The following is a 22,627-nucleotide window of genomic DNA, read 5'->3' on the forward strand; positions in this document are numbered from 1 at the left end:
TTTCCTAATTTGGGGGTTGTCTTTGTGGTTCCATGCCTTGATGAACCTTCAGTGTTGTGGAATATATTATTGGACACTGATTTATGAGAGAATGTGTCTTAGCAAGAAAGTGATCACTATTAAGTTATTTGCCAGTTTTGCTTGAGCTTCTTGTAAGAACCTTGAACTGACTCCAGTCCTTCTGGGAATAAGTCAGGTATAAATAAGTAGGAACTATTTGAAATGCTTAAGGTAAACACTCAATTACTGAAAACAAAATTAAATCGAAAGTGTATGAAATATTATTCAAAATCATCATTTGATTTCTCTTTGTAGGAGGAGCTCTTGGATATCAAAGAACGCCCTCATTCCAAACAAAGGCCTTCATGCCTCTCTGAAAAATATGACAGGTATTGCAGGGATGGTGGAGGGATTGCTTCTTCTAGTCAACTTCTTGTTATATTAAACTTGGTAAATTAAGAATTGTATTGTTTTGGAGCTTTTTGGTAGAATTATGAGTGGGGAGATATAAGGGTTTTTGACATTGGGCTTCAGTACAATATATTACAGATAAGCTATAAACATGACTAGCATTTCACTGCATTGTCTTCATCAGTTTCATTATTAATTTGCTTTGAACCATTAATTCAAAGATTTGAGCTGCAAGGGACTTTTAAGGACAACTAAACCATTTCCCTTTTAACTAACGGGTGATGAAACTAAAACTAGAAAATGACTTGGTCAAACTCACATGGTTAGAAAGCAGAATTAAGACTTGAACATCAGGGTATTTTCTCTCTACCAGTGGCTTCTGCACTGTGCTTTGAGGGTCCTTCTTCAAGGGTCTGCCCCAGGTACGCTGATCAGAACTCTGAGCCTTTTCATCTGTGCCCCGCCCCCACCTCTGTCAAACGAGTCATTCAGATTAGCCCTTTTCCATAGACTACATATGTAGTTCATGGGTGTAAGTGCTAACTGTTGGTACCCTTTGACTTGTAGTGATGGCGTCTGGGACCCTGAGAAGTGGCATGCCTCTCTTTACCCAGCTTCAGGGAGGAGCTCACCAGTGGAAAGTGTGAAGAAAGAGTTGGATACAGACCGGCCTTCCCTGGTGCGCAGGATAGTAGGTGAGGAAACACTCATAAGTGGGGCCAGTAATTTTGGAGACAATGCTCTTTGCTGCCAGCTTTATTCTTAGCTGTGAGAGTTTTATGCAGTAAGGGAAAGTGTCATTCATTATCAGGAAACTGGTTTACCAATTGTATTTTTCCTGATTAGCAGAGTAAAATCATAGCTTTCCTATGTAGCAGTGGCAAGTAGACATACTGGGCTATGTCCTTTCGAATGAAAAGTACTCATGTCTTTCATTGACGTGGATAACTGAATTACATGTGGTAGGGAACATATAGCTGTGCTGGAAATCTGGTCATGCTTAGTCTCATATCTGAGACTAGTCCTCAAGTATAAATCAGTTCTGGCAGTTCTTAATTCATAATGGATTATGGTCTGAATACAGGGTTTAGATATGGTTTGAGACTGGAGTAAAGTTTGATCTTCTATACCTTTACCCCTTTAAATTAGAAAAGATACTGAAGAGTGAAATGGAGACCTGGCAGTATAAAAACTAGTCAAGGAACTTGTTGCAAGAGGAACTCCTCTTGAGATGAGAAGACTAGACATAAAACAAATTTGGAACTGAGCAAAGAATATAGGGGTGACTCTAGTTTGAACTGTAAGACCCTTCTACACAAAATTTATCAGTATACTTAGTGCAGTAATGTCCCTCAAACAAAGAATTTATTCTAACAATCATTAACGATGTGCCACAAACTTTATTAAAATGATGAAAACTTAGAAGCAACCTAAGTGTCCAACAGTAGAAGGGGGTTGAGTATGTGTGAATATTGCATTATTTAGCTGTTAAAAACATGTTGGAGATGTATTTACTAAGTTATATGAAGCCACCCATATTACATCTTGCGTTGGAAAAAAATGACACTGCATGAAAGTTTTGGAAATGTACATACCGAAATGTTTTAGGAACTGATTCTGGTGAGAAGATTAAAAGAGGTTTTTCTCACTTGGACTTATCTTCAGTTTTCTGGTTTTTCTAGGAAGAGAGAGAGAGAGAGAGAGAGAGAGACAGAGAGAGAGAGAGAGAGTGTGTGTGTGTGTGTGTGTGTGTTGACATGTTTATTTTTCTTACACCTTTATTGAGATATAATTGACATACAATAGACTGCACATAAAGCATACCATTTGATGTTTTAACCTGTGTATACATCTGTAAAACCATTACCACAATCGAAGTAATAAGCATTTCTATCACCCCCAAAAGTTTCTTAGTACTTCTATGAGTTTCTTCCTTACAACACTGATTTGCTTTCTGTAACTATAGTTTACATTTCCTAGAATTTAATTTACAGCATGCACTATTTGGGTCATTTCTTTCACTCAAAACAGTTATTTTAAGATGCATTCATGTTGTTAGGTATATAAATAATTCCTTCCTCTTTATTGCCTAGTAGTATTTCATTGAATGAATTTGCCACTGTTCACTTGTTGATGGACATACGGGTTGTTTCCAGTTTTTTACTATTAACCAAAACTATGAGCATTCATGTACAAGTCTCTATGGAAACATATGCTTTCTTGTCTCTGGGGTAAATAGCTTAAAGCAGAATGGCTGGGTCCTATAGTAGATGTGTTTAACAAAACTGCCAAGCTGTTTTTAGAAGTGGTTATACCATTTTACAGTGCCGTATGAGAATTCCACTTACTCCACATCCTTGTCAGCACTTGGAATGGTCTTTTTTATTTTATTTTTTTTCAAATTATTAAAGTTTATTTAGAAAGTTATATAGGTAGTAGAAATGAGCCAACTGAGCTGCATAGGCCCAGGAAACAAGTTACAAAGGCAGAAGAAGGGCCTTTGGAGCATGGGAGAAAGAAAGGCAAAGGCAACGTGCCTGGGGAGAGAAGCTGGGCAATGGAAAGGCCTGGCGTGTTCCCAGGAGGGAGAGCATGGGGCATTCTGAGTGTAGCCATTTTAACAGATGTGTAGTAGTATCACATTATGGTTAATTTGCACTTCCCTAATGGCTAATGATGTTGAATATGTCTCCTCATACCATTTGTCCATGTTTTAATTGGATTGTTTTTTGAGTTTTTTAGAATTTTTATGTGTACTAGATACGGGTCTTTTATCAGATATATGATTTGAAATATTTTCTTCCAGTCTGTGGCTTGTTTTTGCATTCTTTGACTAGTATGCTATGTTCTCAAATAACATCATTTGTTCAGTGTTGTTTCATTTAAACACTGAGGAAATGCCATAAGAGTTTAACTCTTGCTTATATCAGTTAGCCTCTGATAAAATTGGTTTTGTGGTACATTGTTTCACTTAAATGACCTTAAGAGAGGAATTACCACCCTAGCCGGTTTGGCTCAGTGGTTTGAGTGTCAGCCTGCAGATTGAAGGGTCTTGGGATCGATCCCCAGCCCTTATTGGGGAGTGTGCAGGAGGCAACCAATCAATGTGTCTCTCTCACATCGATGTTTCTCTCTGTCTCTCCCTCTCCCTTCCACTCTCTAAAAAATCAATGTAAAAAATATCCTCGGGTGAGGATTAAATAAAAAGTATGTAATGTGCATGTTACTCTGTAGCTGTTTAGTGGTGACACTTTTCCAGTAACCCCACCACCACCAGTTATGAACATACCATTTAGAGAGGAAGAATGCCCTTGCTGGTGTGCTTAACTTTTTATTCTGGCATCTTTCCAGATCCACGAGAGCGCCTGAAAGAAGATGACTTGGATGTTGTTCTCAGCCCACAGAGACGAAGCTTTGGAGGGGGCTGTCACGTGACAGCTGCTGTTAGCTCCCGGCGCTCAGGAAGTCCATTGGAGAAAGACCATGATGGGCTTCGCCTGATTGGAGGGCGAAGAATTGGCAGTGGGAGGATAATCTCTGCCAGGAACTTTGAGAAGGACCACCGTCTTAGCGATAAGGATCTGCGGGACTTGAGAGACAGAGATCGAGAGAGGGACTACAAGGACAAGCGTTTCAGGGTTTGTCTTCTAGGTTATTTGGTACTTCGTGTACTTAGGGGCTCAGTAGTCATTTCATTCATACCGGATTGCTTTGAGATCCTGGATGAATGCAGCCTATTCTTTAGCCAGATAGAGAGGGGTATAGAGAGCTGGATGGGGGCAGAGGGACTTCAAGTCTAGTATCTTCATTGCACTATTGAGCATTACTTAATTCATCAAGGCCTTGATTGAGGTAAAAATACCTTAACTGGAATCTTATTTTTTATCTGCATTATGTACTTTTCCAGAGGGAGTTTGGGGATAGTAAGCGTGTGTTTGGTGAGCGTAGAAGAAACGATTCCTACACAGAAGAAGAACCAGAATGGTTCTCAGCTGGACCCACAAGTCAGTCTGAAACCATTGAGCTGACTGGCTTTGATGATAAGATACTAGAAGAAGATCACAAGGGGAGAAAAAGAACAAGGCGACGGACAGCCTCTGTGAAGGAAGGTAAGCAAAAGCTTTGGGAGGGAAGCTCACTGTTCTGAAATGAGATGTGATTATAATAGGCTTAATTATACACTTAGGAATGGGCACCATTTATTAGGAAGTAGCAAGTTCCTAAAGTTGCAGTCTGATTTTGAAACTGCTTCCTGTACTATCTCCTCAACTTGCTCTGCCTGCAATGCTAAACAGAAAGGTCTCACATTACCCTGTTAAGAGCACTGTGTACACAAAAGGATTCCCCAGAGATAAGAAACCTGTGGTAGATATAATAAGGGGTCTCATTTATTGAGCACACTTTATGTACTAGACAGAGGGGTAAGCATTTTGTCTATATAATCCTACTTCTAACAATCCTGTGAGGTAGGTGCTTTTATGCTCATCTTATAGAAGGGACTTAAGTGACTCGTCTGGACACAAGGGAATAAGTAGTGAAGTTGGGAGTTGAACGAGATGTTCTATGCGCCAGAGTCCACCTTTTCCACTGTGGGGTTGGACCTTCCTAGGTCTGTGACTTGGCTTTTCCCAAACTATTTCCTCAGCTATGAGATAAAGTTAGATGTTTCCCTTGTTAAATTAAGGATGGCAAAGCTAATGTGTGAGATGCGCCTGGTACAGAGTGGGGGGCCCCATTAGTCGTTTTTAGGGCAGTAACATGGCTCTGAGGTGGCTAGCCCTGGGCTGCTGGTAGTGGGAAGAAGCAGTGAAGAGCCAGGTGGGCAGGCCTGGGTTTTGAGTTCTGGAGCTACTGCTTAGAAAAAGGATACTCTGATAAAACTCTTAACAGGGGGCCCGTTTCTTTGTAAGATGAAGACAGTGCCTACTTTATAACTTTAAGGGTTACTTTTAGCATTGAAGATCAAATGTACACATCAGAGCTCAACCTATTGGAGACACTTATTTAGTAAATTCTAGTTCCTTCTACCTTACTGTTGTAGTTGGGGGGAAACATTTGGGCAGGTATTGGCAACAAAAGGGGAAAGTTATTTGAATGCCTGAGTATTTAATTGGTGCCACCTTAAAATTAGGAGGCTAAAACATATTTAAGCAGAAATAAGCTAATGGGATTTATTTAAGAGAAAGAAAGGGGAGAAATCACTCCCCCCCCCCCCCAATCTTTAAAATACGTAGAAATTATCATTATGCTGTTGAACTTTCTTCCCTAAGGTGATGCAGGAAACTGATGGGTAACTTGGGAGACTTGCTATTAAATTGCCTTTGAGATACGCCTTTTTCTTATTTTCCATTAAACTAAAGCAGCTCCAGCAAATGTAGTCTTTTTCTCCTAATGTTAAAGATCAGGCTACTGGTGAGAAAAGCACATTTTTCCTCACTGAGATGAAATCTGAATTTTAACCATTCTTGTATCACCAAGTGGAGTAGCTAGAAGGAACGATATATATCAGTAGTGCCACTTCCTCACCTTACACATGCAAAAAGAGACAGGCCTGGAAAGAGGGGACAACCCAAAACACCATCACGGGTTTTGTGGCAGAGCCTCAAGTAGAATCCAGTGGTCCTGGCTCACTCACCCCATCAGTTAATTGCAAAAGGCCCAGGCTATCCTAGTACCTACTGTATTTAAGATAAACTGGCACCCTGTAGTTTCATCTTGGCTGCAAGAATGAAAGGAGGGGAAGGGATGATGCGTGCCTTTTAGTCCATTTTTTAGACTGTATTCCAGATTTCCACTGACCTTATCATGTAGCAGTTCTCTGCAGGTATATACTAGTGCTGGGTATATGCAGTTAACAAGACATGTTTCTTGTCTGCATGATTTTAAAACATATGTATTGAGCACCTACTTTATACAGGGCCCACTGCTAAGTGATGTATATATGGTGGTGAATGAAACAATTTGAACATGTATTACACTTATAAGCAGGAAAAAAAATTATGTAGAAGGGGGAAATTATTAAAATCATCCATCTATAGAAATTTTTATTATTTTGTTGTTAATCCTCACCCATGGATATTTTTTTCCATTGAGTTTTAGAGAGGGAGGGAAGGAAGGAGGGAAACATCGATGTGAGAGAGACACCAGCTGGTTGCCTCCCGCACCTGCCCAACAGGGGCAAGGATTGAACCTGTGACCCTTTGGTGCGTGGGCTGATGCTAAAACCACTGAGCAACACTGGCCAGGGCGAGAAGTCTAGTTTTAAAGTCATCTATGGCTCTTCTGCATGTGTGGTAATAGCTGAGGCCACAGAATAAGTTTGTAGCAGTTCGCTTGATCAGACTTTTGTCCTGGTTTTGCTTTCAGGTATAGTTGAGTGCAATGGAGGAGTGGCCGAAGAGGATGAGGTGGAGGTCATCCTTGCACAGGAGCCTGCTGCTGATCAGGAAGTGCCAAGGGATGCCGTCCTGCCTGAGCAGTCCCCAGGAGAATTTGACTTTAATGAGTTCTTTAACCTTGATAAGGTGCCATGCTTGGCTTCGGTGAGTGTAGCAGCACACTTATAAAATGGATGGAGCAACTATATGGTTAAATTTGACCTGAGCCTTTAACATATGTCTTTTTGAAGTATTGCTAGATGCCTTGGGGGTTTTAGGGTTTCTTTTTTTTTTAATCCTCACCCAAGGATATGTTTATTGATTTGAGAGAGAGAGAGAGAGAGAGGCATCTATCGGTTGCCTCCCATATGCACTTCTACTGGAGGATCAAACCTGCAACCTAGGTGTGTGCCATGAGCGGGAATCGAAACCTGCAACCTCTTGGTGGATGGGATAATGCTCCAACCAACTGACCCACCTGGTCAGGGCTTGGCTTTTATTCTTAATATTTAATAAACTCTTACTTGAATTTTTTAATTCAAATAACTCCTTTGAATTTTTGTTGGCTTTGTTTTGAGAGCCTTAGTGGAAATGCCTGAGAATTCTATACTAGTTAACTCTTTTTCCAGGTTGGTAGCATTGGACTAAGAATTCTTTGGATGTTTAAGAATATTGACTGCCTTTATTATTTATTAATCATTTTTTATTTTTCAATTAGTCAAAATATATTAGTTTCAGGTGTACACCCCAGTGATTAGACATAAAACTTAAGTCATCACCCCCATCTGACACCATACATAGTTATTAGAATATTATTAACTATATTCCCTATGCTGTATTTTATATCCCCATTACTATACTATACTAATTTGTACTTCTAAATCCAGTCACCTTTTTCACCCATCCCTCCAACCCCCTTCCCATCTGGCAAACCATCAAAATGTTCTCTGTATCTATGAGTCTATTTCTGTTCTGCTTGTTCATTTATTTTGATTTTTATTCAATTGTTGATACGTATTTATTGCCATTTTATTTCATATTTTTTGTCTTCTTAAAGGATATCTTTTAACATTTTGTGTAATACTGTTTGATGTGTAATACTGTTTGGTGGTGATGAACTTTAGCTTTTCCTTGTCTGGGAAGCTCTTTATCTGACCTTCAATTCTAAGTGATAGCTTTGCTGGGTAATCTTGGCTGTAGGTCCTTGCTTTTCATCACTTTGAATATTCTTGCCACTCTCCTGGCCTGCAAAGTTTCTGTTGAGAAATCAGCTGACAGTCTTATAGGAGCTCCTTTGTGGGTAATTAACTGATTTTCTCTTGCTGCTTTGAAGATTCTTTGTCTTTAATCTTTGGCATTTTAAGTGTGATGTGTCTTGATATGGGCCCCTTTGGATTCATCTTGTTTGGGACTCTGTACTTCCTGGACTTGTATGTCTATTTCTTTCACCAGGTAAGGGAAGTTTTCTCTCATTTTTTTAAAAATAGGTTTTCAATTTCTTGCTTTGTCTCTTCTCCTTCTGGCATTCCCACAATGCAAATGTTGGTACACTTGAAGTTGTCCCTGAGGCTCCTTACACTGTCTTCTAATTTTTGGATTCTTTTTAATTTCTGCTGTTCTGATTGGGTGTTTTTCACTTCCTCATATTCCAAACCACTGATTTGATTCTCGGAGACCTCTGCTGTTGATTCCCTGTAAATTACTCTTCACTTTAGTTAATGAAGCCTTCATTCCTGACTGGTTCTTTTTTATGGTTCTTATGTCCTTTTTCATGCTGTTGAAGTTCTCACTAAGTTTCTTGAGCATCCTTATAATCATTGTTTTGAACTCTGTATCTGGTAGTTTGCTTGCTTTCACTTTATTTAGTTCTTTTTCTGGAGACTTATTTCTCCTGTTCTTTCATTTGCAGCATGTTTCTTTGTCTCCACATTTTGGCTGCTTCCCTGTGTTTGTTTTTGTGTATTAGGTAAAGCTGCTATGACTCCTGGAATTGGTAGAGTGGCCTTGTGTAGTAGGGCCCAGTGACACAGCCTCCCCAGTCACCTGAGCTGGGTGCTCCGAGTGTACCCCTGTGTGGGCTGAGTGCACTGTCCTGTTTTAGTTGAGCCTTGATTGCTCTTTGCAACACTGGGAGGGAACGACCCCCAGGCAAATTTTCTGAGGACCAGCTGCAACTACAGCGGAAGAGCTGCTGTGCAGGAGACAACCCTACGGAGCAGGACTTGCTTTAATGGGGCTTTGGTGCTCACCAAGTCCACCACTTAAATGTGTCGCTCATGGAGGTGGTAGAGTTGTAATCCAGCGTGGTTTGAAGCTGTCTACCAGGTGCACTGGTTCTGGGGCCTCCCAGGAGGTGCAGAGTCAGCCACTGCCTGTACCCTGCCTGGAGCCACCTGGCATGAGCTACAGAGTGATCTGCAGATGGCTACTACTTGTGTTGGGCTTAGAGTTGCCTGGGAGAGGTCAAGCTGTGAACCAAGGCAGGTTGCTGCTAGTGTAGACCTGGGGCCACTTAGTGAGAGGTATTGGGCACACTGGGGCCAGCTGCTGCTTGTTTTGAAGCATGAGGCAAGAGAGGCCAGTTGTATAGAAAAGCCACTGGAAATGGCTTGGATGAGCCCAAAAGTTGGGTGGGGTGGGGCCCTAAGAAATTACCAGGGCAGAGCTAATAGCTTTAGCAGGGTTGATGGAGACTGAGACATGGTGCCCATCTGCAAGCTTTGTGGGGGAAAGGCTCAGCAAAGGAACAATGGCCTCTGCCAGCACTTTTGCCTGGCAGAATGCTGCCCCCAGCTCTTGCCCTGATGCCAGACAATTTAGTTCCTCCCCATATGTCTGATTCCTTTCAAGCTCCTGTTCCAGAGCTGGAGCTCAGAGGGCATGAGTCCAAGTAAGTCCATGCATGGGCCCTTTAAGAGGAACTGCCTAGGACTCCAGCAGCCTCGCCTCACCTCGTCTCCCATCTCCCTCAGCTTCAGTTCCCACTAGTTTGGTTTTTGGTTTCTTCGTTGTTGTTGTTGTTGTTTTAATATGTCTTTATTGATTTCAGAGAAAGGAAGGGAGAGGGAGAGAGAGAGATAGAAACATCAATGATGAGAGAGTCATTGATCGGCTACAGCCCACAACCCGGGCACGTGCCCTGACCGGGTATCGAACCCTGATCGCCTGGATCCTAGGTTAATGTTCAACCGCTGAGCCACACCCGGCCAGGCTCTTCGTTATTTTTTTAATCCTCACCCAAGGGTATTTTTTCCATTCATTTTTAGAGAAAGTAGAAGGGAGGGGTGGGGGAGAGAGAAACATCGATGTGAGAGAGAGACATTGGTTGCCTCCTGTATGCTCCCCAACCATGCTGGAGATTGAACCTGCAGCTAAGGTATGTGCCCTTGACACGGAATCAAACCCACAACCCTTTGGTGCACAGGCCAACGCTCTAACCACTAAGCCACAATGGCCAGGGCAACCCCCACTGGTTTTTACAACCTGAAGTTACGGGGACTTCTCTTCCCTGCATTGGAACCTGGGCTGAAGGGTCTGGTGTGGGGCTGGGCCCCATAGCTCCTTGAGGGGTGGACCTCCACAGCTAAGATATCCCTCCCGATTAAAAAATGCCACACATGGGTATGGGACCAGCCCATTCTGCCCTTCTGCTCCTCCACCAGTCTTGATGGGGCTTTTCCTTTAATTCCCCAGTTGTAAGACTTCCATTCAGCTAGATTTCAGGTGGTTGTGAATGATGGTGGTTCTAAAGATTAGTTGTATTTTTTTATGTAGTTGTGGGAGGATCTGAGTACAGTGTTTACCTATGCTGCCATCTTGACCGGAAGCCCCTACAGTAAATCCTCTCTGCTTTTATTTTTAAGTATTTCAGGGTTTGTTACATAGACTTACTGTAGAGGTGGATTTTTATAACTGGTAAGATTGTTATCATGCTGATTTGCATTCCTTGGGTAAGGCTGGCTGTTTAGGTGGTACCTTTGTGATGTGATGGTTCTGAAAAGCTTTAGTGAAAAGGAACTTGGGATACTGTCAGTGCTGCTGTTAAACAATTGAGGTCTAGTCTTTCTCGACCTTTAAAGTAGAAACGGTAAGACATTCCCAGTCTTCATTTGCTACTTGCCCTTGCTCCTATTCCCTTCAGCCATTTAGGGATTGGTGTAGCCTCATCAAATTTTTGGAGAAAACATAAAACTGTAGCCTACATACACAGAAATGAGTTTTTCTGTGGTTGCTGAAAGAGCCGACAACTCTGTTGAAGTAGAATTTAAAAATCATTTGACCAAAAGCATCTGTACATTCCAGATGTCCCATTTATAACACCAAATACAGCAAGTAAGTTTGACTAGTCTTTTAGAATTCATGGAATTTAACTTCAATAACTCTACTGCTCCTTGTTTGATTAGTGCATGAGCAGACAAAACTCGGCACAACAGAGCAGACAGCATTGACTTTGGTCATTTGCCCGCCCCACCCCACCCCCAACCTCTAAAAGATGGCCATCCAGAATAGGTGAGCAGACACTGCATAGCGTATTAGGTATAGGGTTACAGATGAGTTAGTTCTAGGGTAGTACTTAAATTCTCTGGTTTTATTTCCAGTCCATTGAGGGCAAATACTTCAGCACAAATGTCACCGCAATGACAAACTGCTATAAAAGTCTCTAAGCACTTATTCTCACTCTGACCTTATCTCTATGTGGACCAGCATAGTCCAAGACCACACTTTTCTACAGCACAGTCATTCATCGGCTACCTCCTACACGGCCCCTACTGGGGATTGAGCCCGAAACCCTGACTGGAACTGGGAATCGAACCATGACCTCCTGGTTCATACATCGACACTCATCCACTGAGCCACATCAGCCAGGCTATAGCAGCAATTTTATAAGTTTCCTAGCCAGATACCTTACTAGGTAGCCAATAGTCCTTTGGCTCATTGTAGGAGAAGGGTTGCATCCAGATGTGAGCCTAATTTACTTGATGTAAAATTGAGTGGTCCTGTCAAAATCTTAGCTTTCAAGGGGACAGTAAATTTTTTATTTTAATGATAACTGTTTAGTGACTTTTTTTTTTTTCATTCTCTAAGAAGACATGAAAATCTTTCTGTAAAAAGTTTTCATAGTAAGAGGTCAGGATTTAAAGGCCTGTACTTGGCTCCAAATGTTAGCATCTACAAAACTAACTGCCCGGCCAGGCGTGGCTCAGTGGTTGAGCATTTACCTAGGATCCAGGCAATCGCGGTTGAATTCCCGGTCAGGGCACATGCCCGGGTTGTGGGCTTGATCCCCATTTGGGGGCATGCGGGAGGCAGCTGATCAATGACTCTCTCTCATCATTGATGTTTCTCTCTCTCTCTCTCTCTCTCTCTCATAAAGATATATTTTTTAAAAAATAAAAATAAACTTATCTTTGTGCTGAGGCAGAGGGAGAATTCAAAACTAAACGTTAATGATATGTAACTAATACACATAGTGCTGACTGTTTCAGGCTTTACATACAAATTATTTAATCCTCACAAAACCATTATAAATTAGCTTACTACTGTTTCCATTTTATAGATGTAGAAACAAGCACAAGGTTGTTTAGATATCTTGCCCAAAGTCACACAGTAAGTGTGTACAAACTGAATTCTAATTTATGCAGTTTCAGTTAATTGTCTCTGCTCTTAATTCCCCACAATTATACTGCCTCTAAAGCATAAGAGAGGAATAGGAACTCAGCACCATCTTATCCTTTGGCCCTCACCCACAACCAAAACTTGGCTAATGCTGAGCAGTAGGTTCTCCATGTTTTTCATGGAGGTACTGTTCATTAAGGCATGTATACTATAAAAGACTCATTTTAAACAAAACTGAGGTCAGTAAAAACTGATGCTCTGATTATGCTATATAACCAGCTGAACTCTGATACATTGCTCAGAAAATGACCAGTCAATTGGGAAAAATAAGAAAGACTAAGTAGGAATTGAATATCATTTAATAAATGTTGTATAAAGTGCTTGAAGTACTACTTAGTAAGCTCCACAAATGTTGAGTATTAGTAGGTATAAGCAGAATTATAACCTATATTTGTGGGCTATATTTACTGGCATTATAATATATTAGAAGCTGATAGCCACAAACTGAACATTTGGGTCACTTGTGCAAATAATTTCATTTAAATAATAAAAATAAGTTATTTTAGGTATGATGCAACTCTTACCACAGTGCCTAACACATATCAGATGCTTAAGTATGTTGAATGAATAAAAAAGGAAATAAAGACAAATTCTAACACTATTTGGAGTGATGAACAGGAACATAACATAGAATACCCTTGGTGGAGTAATTGAAAGTATGCTTACAAGAAAACTTAGAGCTTTAAATGCATTCACTAGAAATCCCCAGAAAATCAGACTACAGTGAAACAAATACAAAAATACAAACAATTGTGTAAAAGTAGAAAGTAATAAAAGAAAAGCATTGATCGATAAAATGTAGTAATTGTCGAAGATCAAAAATATTTCACAAAATCTATCTGATAATCAAAATAATATGAATCTTAGGATATGACTTGTCTAAATGTCTTTGTTTGAGGAACCAGACTAATAGGTTACCTCAAAAGTGCTATAAAAAAACCTAGTCTAGAAAGAACAGCTGAAACATTAGAATGCAGTTCAGTCTTCTCGACCAGCTCATGGCTGACAAGAATGTAGCAGAGGATGTTGTGACAAAGGAATCAGAGTTATGGGTCCAGGTCTCCATGCCCTGTGCCAGGGAGCTGTAGGGGAGGCACTGCTGTTAGAGCATCCCAGCTTGCTCTGTGATAAAAATGACTGACTAGATAAACTCTTAAGGATTCATCTCAGGTTTAAAATGCTTTAGTTTCTTGTAATTGGCATTTCCAGTAAATGTATATAACAGTAACTTTGTTTCTACTTTTTATGTTTTAGCTATAATAAAATTTAGTTTCTTTAAACAAAACAAAGTTGGTAGCTGATCAAAATATGGAAATTACTTTCTCAACACTTACTTTCATATCTTTAGAAAATATCCAGATATTTTATATTCAAGTCGTTTGCTTTTCATGTTCCTTCTGTATATCTTCTGACTTTTTTCCTATATAGTATGATAGAGGAAATAAAAGGATTAAAATGCAAAGCCATTTTTGCTATTCATAAAATGTCAAACTCTTTTCAACATTAAAATATTTTTAATATCTATAGCTTTTAGTTACTTTTAAAATAATTTCTATTTATCACTAAGGTACAATTCCAAATTTTTCACAGTGCCACATCACTCATAATACTTCTCTTATACTGTAATTATTGCAAGTGCACTTGTAAGTCAGCATTGTTTAAGGTATGAGTCTACAAGTAGAATGCCACTGAAACTATCTGAATAATACCTCAGGAAATAGAAGTACCACAAATAATGATCAAATTAGTGTCTTGAATTAAAATCCCTACTCTTGTGTGAAAGAAGCATTTTGTGGCTTAGATTGGGTATGAGAAAATTCTTCCAGATGAGAATAAAAGAATAAATCTTACCATCTACTGCTGAACTTTGGAAACGGGGGGTTCTAGACTTAAGATAAAAGAGTGACTAACTCTGTCATCCATGTACCAGTTTTGGGGGGAAATGTGTTTTCTGTTTTTTATTGGTATAGAAGTAAAAGTTTATGCCTTATTTTCAAGGATGTGCCTCATTTTTGGATTGACATTTATCTTTTCTAAATATTGATAATACTATACTGCATAAAGGTCCATTTGGATATTTAACTGGATTTATGATAGGGTAGAACTGAAAATTGAAAATTTCATTTTTAAAAAATGTTTAAATCTAGTTTTTAAGAAGGATTGGTAATAGAAATTACTATTATTAAAGTGTTGAAGAAATTATTTCTAATCGTAGTGCATCATTTAGCTGGCCTTATTAAGCCAAAAACAACGGAAGTCGGATTTAAAACAAAACAAACACCTGAAAACTCCTCATTAAGTTCAAACAGATATTAGAGATCAGTTAAAAGTTCATCTTTCACATTCTGATACTTTCTAAACTTTGACGTGGAGTTGTGATCTATGAGCTCTACTTATTAGCTTTTGGCTTCTGAAATTATCAGCATTGAGTTTTATGTTCATTACAACCACGAGGATGTTTGAAGCAAGGATTTTCTTTCATCAGCTTCCCATGCCTGATGTTTAGTTGAAGGCCACTCCTCAGGTTGGCAATGGAATGCTTTACTCCTGGTGCTGCTGGTTTTCTGATGAGGCAAAGGACAGGAAAAAAAACACTTTCTGAGGCACACAGGTTTGCTTTATATGCTTAGTAAGTAAATGGTTGGTTATGCTCCAGTTTGGGTTACTCAGAAATGACCCAGGAGGGGAAGAAAAATGAAAGATGTTCAAAATCCTAAGTTCTGAAAGTGTTTACCTTCAGGTCAGCTGCTTCAAAGGAAGTATCAAAGTAAGTGACTCTTTCTTAAAATTTGAAACTTCTTGTCCCTTTCACCTAGAAACTATTATCTTAGCTCCTTTTGTCTTTCCTCTTAGATGATAGAAGATGTTTTGGGAGAAGGGTCAGTCTCTGCCAGTCGATTCAGTAGGTGGTTCTCTAACCCAAGCCGATCAGGAAGCAGATCCAGCAGTCTTGGGTCAACACCACATGAAGAACTGGAGAGACTTGCAGGTAAAATGGCTTCAGATTCTGGCCTTGGACATAGACTTGAGCTTTCTCTGACATTGTTCATTGTCTTCATTAGTCAGGGGTCCTTTAAGGTTAAAGGGTCTCTGGATGTTGAAAAAAGGCTTCAATTGTGTCCTTTTACTACTATTGAAGATATGCTTCTGTGCTTTATTGGGATCAATTATGAATATATTTACTTGCAATATTAGGTCTGGAGCAAGCCATCCTCTCTCCTGGACAGAATTCGGGGAATTATTTTGCTCCTATACCATTGGAAGACCATGCTGAAAATAAAGTGGATATTTTAGAAATGCTACAGAAAGCCAAAGTGGATTTAAAACCTCTTCTTTCCAGTCTTTCTGCAAACAAAGAAAAACTTAAAGAGAGCTGTAAGTGTTTACTAGAGTCTGCTTTAAACAGATTTTTTTTAAAAATATATCTTTATTGATTTCAGAGAGAGGAAGGTGGGGAGAGAGAAAAACATCAATGATGAGTCATTGATCGGCCACTTCCTGCACGCCCCCTACAGGGGATTGAGCCCACAACCTGGGCATGTGCCCTGACTAGGAACTGAACCTCCATCTCCTAGATCATAGGTCAACGCTCAACCACTGAGCCACACCAGCCAGGCAAGAGTCTGCTTTAGTTCTCTGAAAAAGCTTGAATACTCAGTCTTGAGACAGTTAATTCTAACATACTGCTATTTCATCAAAAGTCAAATATATGGTGGGTTTTAACATTCTTCAAAAAAAACTTTATCAAATACCCCCCTTTAAGAACCTTAGTAGTCAGTGGGTCCCTAATAACCCTTCCACCAGCTCCTCCTTACCTGGAGCCCATTTATAACACTCTAGTGAATGCTGTCTTCCTGAGCATAATTTGGCAGCTCCTCGCATCTTTACTCCAATCTGCCATATTCTTGTTTAGGTTATAAGCCTTCAACATAAAACCTTAGTGATATAATAACCATAGTGCTGGTGGCAGTCTTGCTGATGATGGACTATCTGGGATTCCTGTCCCTGGTAACAAGTCTCCAGAAGACTATTATAAGAGGTCCTCGTACAGGATGCATAGCAGGATCTTGTCAAGTCTGAAAGCATAGCTTATGGTCCCCTTGTCTTTAGTACCAAAGCATTTTAGGTTTAGCTTATGCCATCTCTTACTAAGTACACAATTATGGCCTAATTTCAACTGAGCAACAATGATTTTAAGCGTATTCAGTCTGTTTTTGGTGTGAGCCTTTTTTATTTTCACCTTAACCATCACGGTATCCACATATTCCTTTGCTTGCTTAACCTGGACTTTCTCAACCCTTCAGCACATTCAGGGGTTGTGCTTTCAGTGGAAGAGGTAGAAGCAGGACTCAAGGGCTTGAAGGTGGACCAGCAGCTGAAGAACTCAACCCCCTTCATGGCAGAGCACTTGGAGGACACCCTGAGTGCTGTGACCAGCAATAGACAGCTCAAAAAAGATGGAGACATGACTGCGTTCAACAAGCTAGTGAACACCATGAAGGCAAGTGGGACTTTGCCTTCTCAGCCCAAAGTCAGCGTAAGTATTTGACACAGACCCCAGCCTTTCCCTCTTTCTATTCCACTGCCCACAATAAATGGATTTTTGAAAATGTTTCTGAGTAAGTTGGAAATTTTTTAGTAGTCATTTGGTCCTTTGATGCTTTTGTGTGTTCTTTAATTATCACTATGCTATTTGTTACTAGAAAAAGCAGGTTTGTGGTTAATCTATATGTGTTGTGCGTGACAGTATAAAGCTTGAAAAAGTAAGACATAACTTTAAGTCAGTGCTTTAAAAAAATGGTGAAGGAAAAAAAAAATGGTGGAAAATATCTTTTTGGATGAGCTCCAAAGAAAGTTTTGTTTGTTCAGCTACTGTTTAAAATAACTTACTGTGTATTTATAGTAGATCTTTCCTCACCTTCTAATTACACCCAAATACCTGGGATTACCTGCTTTCTTGATTAGGTACTTGGCAGTTATACAAAACCTTTGTAAAGTAGGATGAATTTTTTTCAAGACAATTGTATTCTGTGAATTTACTAATAGAAAAAGTTGTGACTTCAAACTTACAAAACACCTTTAGGCATGAAGTTGGGTTACAAGGTGACTGCATATCGTAAATGCAGGTGTGTAGTACATATTGATCTTTGTCCTAACACTGATCTTTGTCATAACACATTAGAGGGTGGTTCTCAGCCATGGCCTATGTGTCAGTATTGCTACCCCTTGAAGCAAGTGATAAAGGAAGCAGGGTAAACCTGAAGAATAAAAACATAGACATTCCATGTGCTGTGTTATAGCATATTTACCAAATTGAGTGTTGCCTCTTGTTTTCTCCTTATACCTTCTTGTCTGGGAACTACAAGTTAGCTGTGGCAGCCATAGGTATTTGATTCATTATGCCTTGACCATGGAAAGGGAACTGATTTTTGGTGTTTCTCATATGACCAGCAGTTAGCGATAGAGATTCCAACAGAAATGTCATTGTTCCTGGCCTTACTGCTAGAACTGTCCACCTCTGAAAGGTGGTACCTCAGGTAGGTCTTTATTCCTATGTATCTGACCACACAATGCCAATTTAGGGGAATACTTCTTATAAACTGCTTTAGAGTTATTTCCATACAAAGAATTATTAGATAAAAATTCTTTCAAACAAGGGCCAGATTAAAAGATTGCAAACTATTCTGTACTCCTTTCTTGTTACCTTTGTGTCTTGGTGACTGGATCAAATTTTGTAACTTCTTTCTTTTAGTGTGAGTAAAGAAATGAGAACAGGAAAATTCAATAGTTAATATGATGCTTTTGAACATTTTTCAGATATGGGTACGATTCTAGGGTTTGATAGTAACATAGTTGACTCTGAGTTGTCAGAGGAACTATTTCAGTGTTTGCGTTTCAGTGCTCTGAAATATGTCTGGTTTCAGCCGAAGGATTGGGCCTCAAGCACCTACATAAAGGGATGGATGATATAATTCAAGTTGCTAGGCAAAAAGTAACAGAAACTCAACCTAGAAAAGAAAGTAACAAGAAAAATAATGTAATAAGCACACCAGGCATGATCCCAAAATATTGCTTGATTTGCATGTTGTTGAGTCATGGTCTATATCTAAAAACAAGGTTTTTTTTAATTACTGTGGCTGTGTGTGTGATGTATACTATTTCTGATCTGCCTACATCTGTTTAGGTTCAATCATATTGTTTCATCCCCTAAACATGCTGGTTCAATCTGAACTCCATTTCAAATTGAGTTGTTCTTTGTAGTAAACCATGAAGTATAAAGTTGCCTATTTGGTTTTTGTTAGAAAGAATTAAATTACTCTGAAGGATATCTTATTAAAATTATCTGCAGCCAGTCCCAATTCAAAAACCAATAAAACATTTGGATATCTTTGGGCTGTTTGTCATGCCAAGCACACTGCTGTGGACTTTGGCATCTCTACCTAGTGGAAGGGAAACTGTATGAAAGAAAGCACTTAGGCATGAGGATGTACTGAAGTGCAGGAGGTAATGCAAGTTGAATGCAAAACGTAACTGTGACTTCATTAAAAGAGCAAAAAATGGAGGATTTGAATTTCGCCCTGTATGTGAGACCAATTTGAAACAGCTTGCTTATAAATAATAAACTTTAATTTTCCTGAAATATGAAACTGAATTATAATAAATCTAGCCAAATCTGCACGTTGTTTACTAGATTTTTAGTACCGCCTCATATGTAAATCTTGTTAAAGATAAAGGGTAGCAAAGGTTGCCTCGAAAACAAAAATCTATAAATTATCCAGATTTCCTGCATATGGTTTCTTACTAAATAAGTACTCCCCCGTTTCACCATTTCTTTTTCCCTTCTTTTGGTCCGTGTTAGAAACAGTTAAATGGACTAGGGTTACTACAGGGAGGAAAAGACCTTGTCTGAAGGTCTCTGAATGGACTGTACATATACATGTGAAGATTCTTTCAGGTTCCAGATCTTGGGGACCTATGTGATGAGAGAATGGAACAGGTTGTTTTAAGTTAGTTTTCTGTGACTTTGACATTATTCTGCTGTTAATTGTTGACTCCCTGAAGAGTTTTTAATGCTTTCTTGTGGTCCCTAATTAATCTTTAAGTTAAGTGTGTAAGGTTAAAATCAGTTTTCGTTTGACTTTTTTAGCGAAACCTTGAAAGCCATTTGATGTCCCCTGCTGAGATTCCGGGCCAGCCTGTCCCTAAGAACATCCTGCAGGTACTTCACAATCTTATACCTAAGCCTTGGAGTCCTGAGCAGTAGTCCTCTGGGTTTTTGCAGTGGTCCAACTTTGGGCCTTAGAGAATGATCCATGTTGCCTGGCAGTTGAGGATATGTTGCTGCCTAACATAGTTTTGTGTTGCTGTTAGTCTCAATGTAGGGTGGGGAGGTAGATAAAAAGAAAAAAATGACAAAGCAAGCGCTTGACTTCCAGTTTGCAGGTTTGCAATTTCTATGAAAATGTAAAGTATCCTGTATTTATAGCACTAACTTAAAGCAGTGTTGCTAACTGAATATTCAGAGAAATGTGTTGCATGTACATGTGACAAGTCCTTCAGTGGAGCATGAGGGAGTTTCATCATTGGCTTCCAAAAGTCAATCCCTAATCCATAGCCTCTAAGAGGGAGAACTAGATTTGTTCACAAGGATTTGACTTTTCTGCCTTTAGGAACTTCTGGGTCCACCAGTTCAGAGACCTGCTTCTTCCAACCTTCTGAGTGGCCTTATGGGGAGCTTGGAGCCTACAACATCTTTACTGGGCCAAAGAACACCATCTCCTCCCTTGTCACAGGTGTTTCAAACACGAGCAGCCTCAGCAGACTACCTTCGTCCTCGACTACCATCACCAATCGGTAAATACTCGTGTAGATGTCCGTCCATCCATCCTCCTCATGCCATGCGCATTTCCCCACCCCCACCCCCATGACCAAAGTTATACTTGTCCCCTAGAATTAGCAAAGTCTTTTCATTGGCATCCTTGACGACTTTAAAAAGAAATGTGTGGATTTATTACACTTTTTTTTTACACGGGTGGTGGGAACACAAATGTAGGACATACTTTATTATCCAACTGTCCCTCTAGATAAGTAAGTTCATTTTATAGTTTTGTGTTTTTCTCTCGAGATAGATCTAAATTGGATCCAGCTTAGTCTTATTTTGGGAATTCAATCCAAAAAAGTTAATTTGACCTCCTAGGTTTTTTTATTGATAGAGTATGTCAGACTAGTGGTTCTTTACCAACCTAACGAAGTTGATATATCACATTCAACTGTAAAGTCTGTGGCTAATTCAGAATATGAATGGAAACACTTCCAGAAAGCTATCTTAGTAATGCGTTGGGCAGAATCTCATAGTGTTACTACCACCCTGGATTACTTTAGGTTGCCGGCCACCCTGACTCCTGCCAATCATGTCTTCAGAGGAGGTTTTTTGTAATCTTCCCTCCACAATGAAAAGAGTGTGAACCTCAGAGCACTGGTTTCTGCTTTGGTATTAGCTGGCTTGGTGGTAATGGGCCAGATCACTGGCTAGTAAAGCTCTTCTCTCACAGATAGAGATCTCAACTCTGAAAGGGACAAAGCTGACAGCTTAGTGGGGAAGATGGATACAGTAGCAATTCAGGTCATTAAGTGCTGATGTCCACATAGCCTGCTGGGGGGGTGCAGAAGAGGGACATCATCAGCCTGAGAAGACATACTACTAGAAAGAGATGGTATTCAGGAACAGTATGTATTGGTGATAATGCCTCTCTGATGGACATGTGCTATCTTGACACTCACTGATACTGTAACTTTTCCAACAGGTTTCACACCAGGACCACAGCAGCTACTCGGAGATCCATTCCAAGGCATGCGCAAGCCCATGAGCCCTGTCACGGCCCAGGTCCAGCTGAGCTCTTTGTCAAACACAATCTATTGCTTGCTTGTCACCTTGACTGTTGTTTATGGGGTGGAGAATTAGATTGCTGCAATTTTTGGAGGTGGTTTTGAACCGTACTTCAAGCTCAACTATAATTCAAGTGAAGGCTAGAAAATTGGTGAACACTTAAAGTCATATTTCAGTAGTCAAAATCCTTTTTGGTAGATAGTACTATTTAGTCAGGTTAAAGCATCTAATTTCTCTCAGCTGCTGCTGAAAGAGTGAAAAGAGACCTTTGTATAAAGTTCATTGTCCTTATTCTGATCCTCTGCCACTTCTCTTCAGCAGATGAGCCAGCTAGAATTGCAACAGGCAGCAGCTTTGGAGGGGCTGGCCCTGCCACATGACCTTGCAGTGCAGGCAGCAAACTTCTATCAGCCTGGTTTTGGCAAACCACAGGTGGACAGAACCAGAGATGGATTCAGAAACAGGTAAGTTACTAATCCTACCCTTGTAGGGATTTGCAATTTAATTTTCCTCGGGTTAGCATATTAGTTATCCACAGTATAATTCTGTTGTAAACACTGATATGTACAACATATGGTGAGAAATCCATGTCCAGATATTCAGTAAAGGGAATAATGGTTGAATTCTACTGCATGGGAATAGGCTTTTCATCCTGCATAATTTTATTTATATTCTTTTTTTAAAATTTTTTGTTGTTACTAATCCGCACCTGAGGATTTTTTCCCCCATTGCTTTTCAGAGAGTGGGGGGGGCATCGATGTGAGAGAAACACATCCACTGGTTGCCTCCAGCACACGCCCTTGACCGGGAATCAAACCCGAGACCCTTCGGTGCACAGGCTGATGCTCTAACCACAGAGCAACACTGGCCAAGGCAGTTTTATTTATATTCCTTATATATATATCTACATATATATCTTTATTGATTTCAGAGAGAGGAAAGGAGAGAGAGAGAGAGAGAGAAACATCAGTGATGAGAGAGTCATTGATCGGCTGCCTCCTGCATGCCCCCAATTGAAGATCAAGCCCGCAACCCAGGCATGTGCCCTGACCAGGAAGCGAACCCTGATCGCCTGGATCCTAGGTCGACACTCAACCGCTGAGCCACGCCCAGCCGGGCTATTTATATTCTTGATTTAAAGGATTCGTTTTTACAAACGTAGCTAGAATCGCTCCTTACTTGCAATTATGCTTTAAGATGATAGAAAGTAAAACTACCTAGCTTCCTCCCCCACAATTTCCTTGTCAAGTTATCAAACTATCCCTTGTTATAGGTT

At 40.0% G+C, this 22,627-nt stretch overlaps 1 protein-coding gene across 3 annotated transcripts in view; it reads left to right on the forward strand.

Annotated features, from left to right (window-relative positions):
- The window catches only part of EIF4ENIF1 (eukaryotic translation initiation factor 4E nuclear import factor 1), a 40,295-nt gene that overhangs the window by 10,230 nt on the left and 7,438 nt on the right, over nt 1-22,627 (forward strand). For 2 of the 3 annotated variants that reach the window (XM_087828626.1, XM_016198537.2), the window contains exons 3-14: nt 316-389; nt 979-1,106; nt 3,763-4,049; nt 4,319-4,520; nt 6,778-6,953; nt 15,318-15,453; nt 15,660-15,839; nt 16,769-17,001; nt 19,612-19,683; nt 20,135-20,318; nt 21,269-21,348; nt 21,670-21,815. In XM_087828626.1, coding sequence (XP_087684752.1) covers nt 316-389; nt 979-1,106; nt 3,763-4,049; nt 4,319-4,520; nt 6,778-6,953; nt 15,318-15,453; nt 15,660-15,839; nt 16,769-17,001; nt 19,612-19,683; nt 20,135-20,318; nt 21,269-21,348; nt 21,670-21,815 — 1,898 coding nt within the window. The remainder of the gene's footprint in view (nt 1-315; nt 390-978; nt 1,107-3,762; nt 4,050-4,318; nt 4,521-6,777; nt 6,954-15,317; nt 15,454-15,659; nt 15,840-16,768; nt 17,002-19,611; nt 19,684-20,134; nt 20,319-21,268; nt 21,349-21,669; nt 21,816-22,627) is intronic. The other variant, XM_087828627.1, reaches the window with a different exon arrangement.

The sequence above is a fragment of the Miniopterus natalensis genome, chromosome 20, assembly GCF_054644295.1.
Source record: "Miniopterus natalensis isolate mMinNat1 chromosome 20, mMinNat1.hap1, whole genome shotgun sequence".
Classification (NCBI taxonomy): Eukaryota; Metazoa; Chordata; class Mammalia; order Chiroptera; family Miniopteridae; genus Miniopterus; species Miniopterus natalensis.